We start from the raw sequence: 11,903 nt of genomic DNA, 5'->3' as shown, positions 1-11,903 counted from the left end.
TTTACTGTGCTGGAGCATTGCAAATCCACTCACTCAGGCTACTGGGATCCTACATGTAATTAACCAGAAGCCAGGTTGAATCTGTGCAGTACTGTGCAGACTAGAAGTCTCAAAGAGGTTGCAGCAGTTTGTGTTTAATATGACCCTGACGATAACAAGGAATATGTCTTATTTTTATTTATTTGTCAGGTTAACAAACCCCTTGAGCATCAGCTTACATAATGCTGCTCCGCGTGTTGATGTTTACTCCTCAGCTCTGAACTCCATATTTCTTCAGTATTTATTTATGAAATGTGAGCTTTGATTTCCATTTTATTTTCAATGCATTTGTTGTTCAGTGACTGTTCAGCCTGGCTCAGGGAGATAGGGTCATAGCAAGGGCAAATTAGCAATGTGTCCTGCAACGTGTTGACGAGTGGTTCCAATCAGATTCTAGGGCAGGGGTCTCACTTGAGTGCTATGGTCTCTGCTACCGGGGGCAACAGAGAGAGAGGGATATGACCCGTGTGCCAGCCACGGTCAAAGCTGTGCACACAGGCCAAGGCCATCGGCGGAAAGACTCAAACGCCCAAGAGAGGATGGATGCATTATACCCCCACTCATACTGTAAAAGAGTCACCTCTCATTAGTTCAATGTAGTATCTGTATCTCTCTCCGGCTCTTTTTTCATTGTTGTCTCTATTCTGCATCTCTGTTACAAGATGCAGAGCAGGAGCGAGAAGGATGTCAGAAGTTTGGAAACTTGTAAGGTGCAAAGTGTGAAAGATGAAGAAAAAAGGTTGTGCAAGGTTGAAGGTTTATGACCCATGTGTAAAGAGTTCAATTTAAAATAATGAAGTGTGAACTGAATGCAAGAGTTCACAAAGAATACACTGAGAAATGCTTGGAGGGGTGAGGAACAAGGGTGGGGAGAAGATGAGTCGGGGGGGCACATCAGGAGGCAAACATGGGAGGAAAGGATGAGAGAGGAGAGTACAATGCTGCTCCATACTTTACCTTGAAGCTCTGGGGGAAGAGCATGTGCATGCGATAAGGACTGCAAGCCATGCAGAGGGTGAGGGGTGGATAGGAGGGGGGGCAGTGAAGTGAACATGGAGGAAAACGCTCGAAAGAATGAGAGAGAGAGAGAGAGAGAGAGAGGGAGGTGGAGGAGGGAGAGAGGGGGAGGCTGAATCACAGGGACAGAGAGCTGGAGCGAGTGAGAGGCTTTGTGCTGAATGTGTGTTTAAGGAGAATGAATGATGAGACGACTACAGCTCCACTTTCTTCTTCTCTGGAGGATTTTAACCGGATTTAACACCCACTTTAACACTGGATGGTTTTATCAACCTCTCTATGCACAACTTCTCTACGGTCCATGACTGGAAATGCAGGTAAGATCATCCCATCTGATTCTTTTTAAATGTTTTGTTTGTGTAGTATGTGTGGTATTATGTGTCTGCTGTTTTCTGTTATACCAACAACACATGCAGATAAAAGATTTCTACATTTCTTAGTTTTATTTCCAATCTTTTGTTTGAGTGTTGATTGAAATGGAGGGGACATGTTGGACTATGAATGATTATGAATAATATGACTTTCCAAATATTTGGGATTTCAAAAAGCTGAAAAGTAGCTGTTTGTTCAGCTTCATGTTTGGAGTAAAAAATGTTCTATGTTATAGTTAGAAGTTTGTCCAACTCATTTTTCCAGGTGCGTTGAACACATTTATTTACAATTACTGACAATACTAAAACAAATTTGATTTAGATGAGGCATAAAGAGCAATTATTTCCCAAGAGACACACTGATCTGCCAGTGAATGGAAATGTAACAGGAACATATTAAACACAGGGGCTCAGTAATGTTTTTAATGTGTTGTCTCTTGAATTAAACAAACTCAACTCAAACATCTAATTTCAGTTTTCACTGTAGTTGTTAATATTACTGTGAATTTTAATGTCCAATGTACAAAAGCTTCCTGTTGGGACTGTTCAACAGGAAGCTATTGTGAAAATTGAGCATATTAAGTGTTTGTAACAAAGAGCAGCAACATAATCATTGATACTGACAATGCTGAGTCCTTCGTCTATGTAATTGTTGTGACCCTTAGGTTGAAATCTCAGTTTGTAAGTCACACTATACGTGATTCAATGAGAGGATCACTTTCATTAAAATACATTTCAACCTTTGACCTTTGACATTTTTATTTCAACGTCTAAAATCACTTAAATACACTTTAATGATTGAACCTGTGGATTCCTGCTCTGTGTCTGATCATTCAGTCATGCAGCAGCTGACTGAATAAACTGAGATGGGTGTGATGTCCATTAGCAGCATGTAATTTAGACACTGTTGACACCACATACACACACACTCAAACATGCATTGGCCACACATTAAGTTTCAACAATCAGTTCAAAAAAATCTGTTCAGAATACAGTTTACAACTCAACAATTATTCTGTGCACATATTGCCTTAAGGAAATACTTATTGGGTTTTTGTACGTACGCACAAGAGAAAAATATTTTCTAATACTTTTAGAGCACGTTCATGATTTTGTTTTAGTGAAATAGACTTCAAATATTTGTAGACTTGAATACTTATTTTTACTGAATGATTTTTTGTGCATTATTGTTGTTGCTGGAGAACAGTGCATTATACCTCTCACTTTGAAAGAAGGGTGTCTCTGTATATATAGCTTTGTCTTTAAGGGAGATTATAGTTTTATATAGGTTATATTTATGTATTTAAATACTGAGAGTTTTCCACAAATACTTCATTGTTATTATTATGTAGCTACAGTGTTTGTGGACTGTATAATACATTGGTACTTGTTCACCCCTTTTAATTTATACTATGGGGTACTAAAATGTATATTAAAAGTTATTATTAGTTTTTTTTAATAACATGCTGCACATATTGAGACCTTTTCATGTCTAATAGCAAGAGGACATATATATACTCATATTACCTTGATTATTCAATATGTAGTGGGTAACTAAAAAAAGTAATTATAGACCAAGTTTCCACAAAATGCAAATTTGCTGGCTGCTTGTTTCCTATACTTCTTTCCTTGCATTAAAATGTATTTTCTCACAAACTATTAACAGAATAACTGATTGGTGGGATCCAGTTTAGAATATTGAAAATATTTGTTTTTATATTATATGTTCTGAAGTAAAAAGTGTTTTTTATTAATGCTGGGTTGAAAATTCCCCATGAATGCTATAATTACTGCAGTGAAATTACATTTTAAAAATAAAAAATCGAGACCGAGATGTGAATATGAGTGTGAAGCAGAATTGTAGCAAAAACTCATGTTGCCAAGGAACAAGAAAATGTGTAAGCGAAGATACTAATACAGGAAAAGATAGGATAACCATCACCAGAGAGTAACACTATGTGCTTGTATCTGCGTTTGTGTGTGTATGAATATGTTGCTCGAGCACTTTTCTGACCACCATAAGGGAAATGAATCCAGACAGAATGACAAGCCAAGATGTGAAAAGGAAGTTGTCTCTCTGCTCTTGTGCTGTGGCAGACGGCCTCAGGCGGTCGGTGCAAGCCTGTCCATTATTACTGCACATAACCCTTCTGTGCATTGGGCGACCTGGCCTGAGAGCCCTGACCAAGCCCCTACAGTGTTCCTACATATGTCCAACCTGTCACTCAAGGATGCAGCGCTGTCAGAGAAAATTCCCTGCAAGCATGAACAACAATGTGAAATGCAGCTTTTCCAGCACAATTGTCTCCTGACAAAGGGTCATTAAAGGATCCCCAGTTCAGGCATGGATTTATTTGTGCATTGTATTCTGTGAATTACCAGTTCAATTAAATTTTATTTGTGTAGCGCCAAATCATAACATACATTATCTCAAAATTAAAAATGATAGAGAAACCCAACAGTTCCCACAATAAGCAGCACTATGTCGACTACGGAGAGAAACAAGCCTTTATTAACTGGAAAAAACCTCTAACAGAGCCAGACTCAATGCTGGCGGCCATCTGCCTCGACTGATCTGGGTTAGAAAGACCTGCATGGCACAACGTGAATGACTCTAAAGATGTCCATGCATGACCTGCTGGTAAATTAGTCCATTCACATAAAGACAGAAATTTCTCAAGTGCCCAATTCATGCTAGTTCGACAACTGGGATTGATTGACATGAAATTTAGTTGAAATATACACAGTCCCACATAGATGAATCAAACTTATTTGAGGATTCCCTAACTCTTCCTCTAGTGCCCCCATGAGGTTGACCACTGCTGTTTAACTGATCAATATCTTGACAACTATTGAAATTGCCTTGAAATTTAAATTCCAGGTTCATAAAGGATGAATTCTAATGACTTGTCCTCTGGCATCCCCATCAGGTCACAGGTTTGATTAATTGATAAGAGGTGGTATTCGGGTATTGACAATGATCCAGGTATTCAGAATACCTCAGCATCTAGTTGATGGATTAGCACAAAAGCACATCCAAGCATTCCTGTTTCCAAGATAATGTATTCTAATGAATGTGGTGGTGCATCTGCTTTTCGATCTTTCTAAAAGGACACGTTCATTGACCTTCACCGGATATGCATGGTCTTTTCAATCAAACTAAAGATTCTACTGCTTCCTAACAAAGAGTTTATTGCACACATGAATTTGATTATTCAGGCTTATCTTCCATCTCTGCCACTGTGTTCCTCTAAACTGGATTGTGATTCCCAGATTGTGGAACAAGCTACTAAATGCTATCAGAACAGCTGCTTCGCTCTGTCTCCAAGAAGCGCTTGAAGAGTCATTTCGTGAGAGAGCAGCTCCTCTCCTTACAACCTTACCTGCACTTACTGCACAGTTCTTTACCCAATCTCTTTTTACTTTGTTCCTAAGAACAGACTTTGCACTTATTCTGAAACCTCCTCAAATACACTGCACTGACGCTTTAGTGTTGTTGATCACATGGAGGTCAGTTTAATTAAAAGTCTTTTACAAATGAAGCTGCTTTCAGAAATGGGGTGAATGTGAGAACGCATACGTCAGTTGCTTCAGACATTTTGCAGAACTTTACCAGCCAGCACCATTTAACAGGTGGAAAACAATACAAATATCTCTGATAAATGTCTAGAAGGAGGTGCAACACATGAGGGGGAGGCAGACGAAGATGTCAACTTGTAAAGACGCCATTGCTCATGTGCTGCAAATAACAACACATGATTTCCACAGCAGAATTTATTCATTATGTCCTGCCTCCTGCATGTTGTACCCAGACACCACCCCTCAGTGTGTGTGTGTGTGTGCACGTGCACTGTCTTTGCTGTCAGCTGTTTGTCTCACTATCCCTGAGGTCTTGCCTCAGGGAACACTTCCGCTTGTCATCTTCAGTCAAGATAAAGGCAAAATTTTCCTTGATGAGGTTCAACTAAAAATATTTTCATCTCCACTGTCATCACATACATTTCTGGTAGCATTTGAGAAAAGCAATGCATGTGACCAAAACCCCACGGTTCTCTCCCTGCTCAGGACCAACAACGGATAAAAAAAATAAAACAAAGCTTAAATGACACTATACTTTTCTTTCCAAATTCCAAAAGTTTGTATATTTTCCACTTTCCCTTTCAGGTGTGAAACATTCAGACATTCTCCGGAATTGTTACAAGGGGGTTGATGGGAAAAACTCTAGAGTTTGGCCAAAACCTCTGATTTGGACATTTGCGTTCTCACTTACAGTCACTCCAGTGCATGTCTGAAATAAGCTCAGTTAAAAAAAGGAGTTGGATCTAAATACAAGCGATGTCACCTTCATCAAATGTACAAGCTGTTTGAAGCAAAGTTAGGGCTTATGACCTCAATACTTCCCCACTTATTAAGTTGTTTCTTTGTAAGGCATAAAAAGGAAAAGTAATATAAAATCATTTTGTGATAATTGTGCAACTATGATGCAATACAGCAAACATTTACAACATTCAAGGGTTAATTCCTGGGAAGCTCATGTGCCTGCACTTAAGTATGCTTGAGAGGCGTGCTCTAAATAGATATGGTACACAGATGTCCCTTAGAGTCTCACATAATTTCACACGATCCTCTAAGAAAGCTGGTATGATGCAGAGTAAATACAAAGCCAACAGTACAGCATGGTATAGAAGCTGCAAACAATAGCATCAATCAGGCAATCAGATAGTCATAGACAGTCTCTCTGCCTGAGCCATATTCCCACCTGAGGCAGAATCATGGCTATTTGAGATTCATACTGTGTGCAGATTTCAAGACCGTGGACTGATAAGAGTGAGCAAGCTGGAGTCTGGTGCCAGAGGCATCATCTGAGAAGCTGTAGACCGAGAATTTTGGGGCAAATGTCTCCAGTACTTTTTGTGGGATGCTGTTTAAATCAAAGGTCAATAATCAGTTGATCAGAGTCAAAATGTCAGTAAAGTAAAGCATGAAAACTGGGACATGAGTATTTCTATAGGCCCTAGATGATTATTTTTTTAATATGCCTTACCCTTTTATTAAGAAAACAATTGATGTTTTACTATCAGCATACTTGAATTTAATTTGTGGAAGGATGTTTGGTTGAAAATCAAAGTTAGACCAGTGTGAAGTGGCATCCAGTGGTGAGGTTGCAGTTTGCAATTGCAATTGTAGCCAGTGTTTTGGTTTTACTTTTGGGAGCTATCATGTCAATGTCTGTGGTTCCATTAGTCAATACAAAAGGCTCATAAAAACAATAATTGTAAGTTTCAGGTAATTATAGCTGATGAAAACATAATGATGGACATCATCAGACTTTCTGCCCTGAATCAAACACACCGGTCCTTTCAACGAGCAGGAGGTTTTTCTCTCTGCTCATCAAGTTCTCATTATTCGGAGGCTAATTCACTGCTGGTACCAGATGTTTTCAAGTCTGTGACCTTACTTTGATTGTTTCAGAGCCATGGTAAGAACATGGGCTTTAGTTTGGTTTTGCTCTGATCTGAATATGTCCACTCCTGTTACCCTTTGTTTGGTTGGACATGTGCACCTTCCTGCTCTCCAGCCCAGTGAACAGCATAAATGATTGAAGGACCTGCATATTTGGTTGTCAGCTGAGAGGGACATTTAGTACTGAACCTAGAGTTTCTGCATGGGTACTGACAGCATTGAGGCGCTCCCAACAGTGTTGGAGCACAGAGAGACATCATGTAACTAGAACACACATGTAAAACAAAATCACTGTACACACTCGCTTACCACTACAGGTGGAGGTAAATAACTACTACACATGTTTTCAAGTCTGCACATATTTAGCCTTCCACATCATCTGAACTATCATTGAATTATGGGCTTGATATATAATAAATTAAAAAAATTTAAATAAAAAAAACATTCAATAAATTGTATTTTTGAACAATCACCTATGTGCAGCCATGACATGTACATGTAGCACCGTTTTAAACAGCAGCTAGGTTTATAGACTTATGCAAAGAAAGTAATATAGTCTGCATTGTGGCTTGGTAATGGTGGCTTCAGGGAATTATGTCCTAAATACCACTGTATGTATTATTATTATATTAATTGTTATACAGATGATATTTATTGATATATTGGCAGATTTACACACTACCCACTGAATATGTATGTAACCCACATTGTCAAGTGTTATCAACTCCCATTATTACATATGACATAACAGTATTTAGATAGCTGCTTTGTTTTTTGGATGAAGGATGTGAACATTAAGGTGGATGATAGAAATATTTTGTCTCGTTTCAGCACTGAATACTTGTAGTAGCTAAATGTGGGTTTAGCTTATTACTGTCTGTCTCATTTCTCTAGTTTTTTACCATGTGATTTAAATGTGTTCATTCAACAGGACAGTTCCTCAGCACAGGACATCCTGAGAAGCCCAACCACCAACACATCCAAGGGATAAACCACTCAGTCTCTCCTGGGCCATGACTGCTCAGCTTCACAACGTCAGCATCCCAGGGAGCACAGCGGTTCTGCTGCCGATCACAGATGGCCCCTTCAACCTGAGCGCAGCGGCTCAGGCAGGACCCGGGTCAGGGCAATCACTGGCTCCTCTCTGTACCCTCTGTTGCTGTGGGTTTCTCAATCGTACACTGGCAGTGGTGTTCATGGTCAGCCTGGCGTTTGCCATCGTGGTTGGAAATGTGGTCACGCTTACTGTCTTTGTGCAAACAAGGCAGTCGAGAACACCACAGGGATACTTGAAAGGTAAATATTGTAAACCATATTACTAACCATTTTTTAATGTCAACATTTTCATATGAGAAGATAAATCTGCGTTGATATGCTTATGTATATAGTGTAACCTGCACCATTATCCCTTTTCCTCAAATGATTATATAACTATATTAAAAGTAATTGTATTAAAAATTAAAAATTATTTTTAAAATTATTTTAATCAATGAATTAATTGTTTAAGAGGAAGAAGATCAACCTGCCTACACCAAGAACTTGCAAAGGTCTTATGACAAAGTCTCAGTAATACAGTAACTTATTTATTTAAATTTATGCCAGTATAACTAAAGTTCTCACTCTTTTTGTCCCACAACACAACTGTATCTAATACTCTGAGTTAGTTGGAAAATTATTCACATGCATTACTACAATTGTCAATAACTGGAGGCGATCCCTTGACATCTTCCTTTTCTTCTTGTGTCTTCTCTCTCTACAGTCTCTTTGGCCATAGCAGACATGATGGTCGGTGTCCTCGTCGTCCCTTTCTCCGTCTACACTGAAATCTCTCTAATGGTGACGAGCTCTCTTCCCATTTGGTACCAGGGTAGTTCCACTTCCCCGGCCTCCTCCTCCCTCGGTGGAATAGTGAGCCCCTGGCAGCCCTGCATGCTGATTGGCCCCGTGTTTGCTGGATGCACTTTTGTCTCCATTAGCACCATCTTCCTCATGACGTTGGAGCGAAGCGTGGCCATCCTGTGGCCGCTCCACAAGGACGCCTTGGTGACTCGGAGACGGACTCTGCTCCTTATCCTTCTCTCTTGGGGTGCTAGCTTCCTGCTGGCTCTCGCACCACTCATCTTCAGCAGTAACTTCACTCTGGAGTACAATGAGTGTAGTCGTATGTGTAACTACACACCTCTATTGCTTGGAGGCCAGCTGCCACCTGATGCCAACATTTTGCTGCTGTTCCCAGCGTTTGACTTCACGCTGCTTGGTGGCACGTTAGCAGTTAATATTTTGTCTTTCACAAGCATTCGACAGTACTCCCGAAAACGCAAACTGCTCTCAGAGGGGAGTCTCAGTGATGGAGGGGGTGGAGGAGGACGCGGAGGAGGAGGCTGCCCTCACAGGCCGTCTTTCTCTGACATTAAAGCTGCCAAGACGATCGGTATACTGACGTTTGCCTTCACAGCATCCTTCTCTCCCATCGCAGTGTTTGTGCTCGGGAACGTGGTGGGATACACCTGGTGTAACTTTTCCTTTGTTGCCTTCTGGATCCTGACAGGAAACAGCTGTTGCAATGTGATCATCTACAGTGTCAGGGACCATCGCTTCAGGAAGGGTGTGACACTACTCTTTAAGCGAGACCACTCCCCCCCACATGGCGAGAAGCCTTGAGAGATACATTAATTAATTCAACTGCAGCAGGTTTATTGTTTTGTGGCTGTTTTCAAGTAAGTTTGACTTTAAGGGAATAGGTTTGAAGAATGTGCATATTCAATCTCTTGGCGAGAAAAAGAAGAAGCCGCTCTGTTTGTATGGTAAATATGAAGCTGGAGTTTGGGCTGCCTAACGTGGCTCGGTCACATGCAGTAGATTGGATGTAATGATGGATGATGCATCTTCACTTCCAGAAATGAAGCCAAAATTTGGAGGAAGATTTGGAACGAAGTCTAAGCAGCAGTGTTCAGGGGATGGAGCCACTGTAGCAAGGTCCCTTTATTACATGCACTTGATTCTATTAGCAGTCAGCCCCAGCTGTCAAACATTATGTTTCACCTTAATATATGATTTACCAGTGTGAGGATAACTACCTAAAATGACAGAAATTGAATAAAAATGTATTTAACATGTACCATGTCCCATCCACTGACATAGAATAGGCAGGATTTACTACCTACACCTCAGCCAGCCACCAGGGGTTGATCAAGATGCTTTGGCTTCACTTTGGGGGAGCTGTCATGTCGTCCATCTTTATAAATTCTCTACGCTATGCTCTGTCTAAAGGTAACAAAAAACTGTGCATCCCTGAGAGTCATCTCAATCTGGAGTTTATCTCTCGGCAAGAAATTTAAATGAGCCTATTTCTGAAAATGTCACAATTTCTTTATTTTAATTGGAAACTCCACGCAAATCTTTTTTCAAAATAAGTAATTGAACATGAAATTATTGCAAAACTTTGTGTCTCAATAGTATTTAAATTTTGACCTCCATCCACATTTATCTCTGCTCATAGAAACCAGTTTCTATGCACGGCATGATGAAACAGCTTTCAGGATCTGACCAAACACACATACTGTAGAAAGAAGGAAAAGAGACACTTTCTAAATAAACTGCAGGTATTTGTAGCAACTCTACTGCCGCAACAATCTACATCCTGTCCTCTTCATCCTGCCTCAGTCTGGAAACAAACCTCTGTCCTGAAGATTTACAAATGACGAGGCTTATCCAATAAATTCAGGATCAATCCCATAGTCTCTCCAGAAGGTGCACTGACAACCATGATAATCATAACGGTTCATTCAAGGGTTTTTTCAACTCAATGTGTTATTTATGAGTTTAGAAATCTTGCTACTGTCTCCTGTTATGTTTTGGATACAGGAACAGTCCCCATGGATCTGATTCCATAGTGTCACACACACTATTGAGCATCTACATTCAGTCTTTTGTGATATTAATCTGCCTCAATCAAAGATGCACTTTATCAGTTACCACGTGAGCCATTTGCATTCTGCCATGTGTCAGACAAGATTAATTTTCTACAAGTTTTATTTGAGGTATTTTATATTATCGCTTGTTTCTTAGTAAATGTTAATTAAAGATAATAATCTGTATATTTATTCAATCAGTAATGATGACTAAATGAATGGAATGGCAAACATAGAGATTAAGAATGAAAAGCATAATGATTAAAGCACACCCTCATGCTGTGCCAGCCTATATCTTTTCAGGGTATGATGTATTTGTAATATGAAATTCTGTGTGTCAGCTATAAGTCTTGTGTACTGTTTGGAAATCTGTATTGTACAATTTGACAATATAATGATTATATGCATGAGGCTGATGGGCATTTCACATTGTTTAATAGGTATATTTTTATTCATGTTTAAAATGTTTGCATTTCAATAATTTCTCTGATTATCGACAGGCCTTTGAGGTGGAAATGATTCATCAACTGCATCAACAAAAAGGGCAAAGTTCTGTTGTCTTGCCATTGCCTGCCCAAAATTGTTTTTGTTTTGTTAATATACAAATTGTATTCCTATAGTTCAACATGATACAAAACTGTGTCCTGTTTACCATAAAGTGCCCATTAAAGGAATAGTTTGACATTTTAGAAAATGTGCTCATTTGCTGAGATTTAGATAAAAAGATTGATATACTACTGTCACATTCGTCCGTTAAAGCTAGGGTTGGCAAAACTTTGACCCTCTTGCCGAAGTCATGCCCCTATGAATGTGCACTGCCTGACAACTTCTTGAAGCCGACTTTTGAACCTCTGGCTATCTTCTGTTCTTCAGTGGAGGATGTCTCTACAGCTGAAGACTCTGGTCATGCACAGTGAGAGCACAGGCAGGCAAATAAGAAAGAAAGTTGTTTAAGAAACAAATCACCAACCCTACCTTTATGTACGAGGCTCCAACAAAGAGGCAATTAGCCTAATTTAGCATAAACACTGTCAATAAGGGGGAAAACTTCTCAATAAAAGTGCAATGCAGTAACTTCCTGCATACTAATAATGTTTTTTAC

General features: G+C 39.6%; 1 protein-coding gene across 1 annotated transcript; it reads left to right on the top strand.

Annotated features, from left to right (window-relative positions):
* Positions 1 to 1,189: 1,189 nt before the first annotated feature.
* On the top strand, positions 1,190 to 11,872 carry LOC109624951 (beta-2 adrenergic receptor). Its single transcript, XM_020079884.2, has 3 exons — positions 1,190 to 1,373; positions 7,822 to 8,186; positions 8,650 to 11,872. The coding sequence occupies exons 2-3, from the start codon at positions 7,904 to 7,906 to the stop codon at positions 9,549 to 9,551; spliced, it is 1,185 nt and encodes a 394-aa protein (XP_019935443.1). The 5' UTR covers positions 1,190 to 1,373; positions 7,822 to 7,903; the 3' UTR covers positions 9,552 to 11,872.
* The last annotated feature ends 31 nt before the right edge of the window (positions 11,873 to 11,903 follow it).

This window comes from Paralichthys olivaceus, chromosome 1 (assembly GCF_024713975.1).
Source record: "Paralichthys olivaceus isolate ysfri-2021 chromosome 1, ASM2471397v2, whole genome shotgun sequence".
Lineage (NCBI taxonomy): Eukaryota > Metazoa > Chordata > Actinopteri > Pleuronectiformes > Paralichthyidae > Paralichthys > Paralichthys olivaceus.
This window is presented reverse-complemented; position numbering and strand designations above follow the sequence as displayed.

What these genes read in the sequence shown, in the direction of transcription:
- LOC109624951 (XM_020079884.2), top strand. Translation starts at nt 7,904, where the DNA reads ATGACTGCTCAGCTTCACAACGTCAGCATCCCAGGGAGCACAGCGGTT. An exon ending in ACCACAGGGATACTTGAAAG is followed by an intron (nt 8,187 to 8,649) that starts GTAAATATTGTA and finishes CTCTCTCTACAG; the next exon opens with TCTCTTTGGCCATAGCAGAC.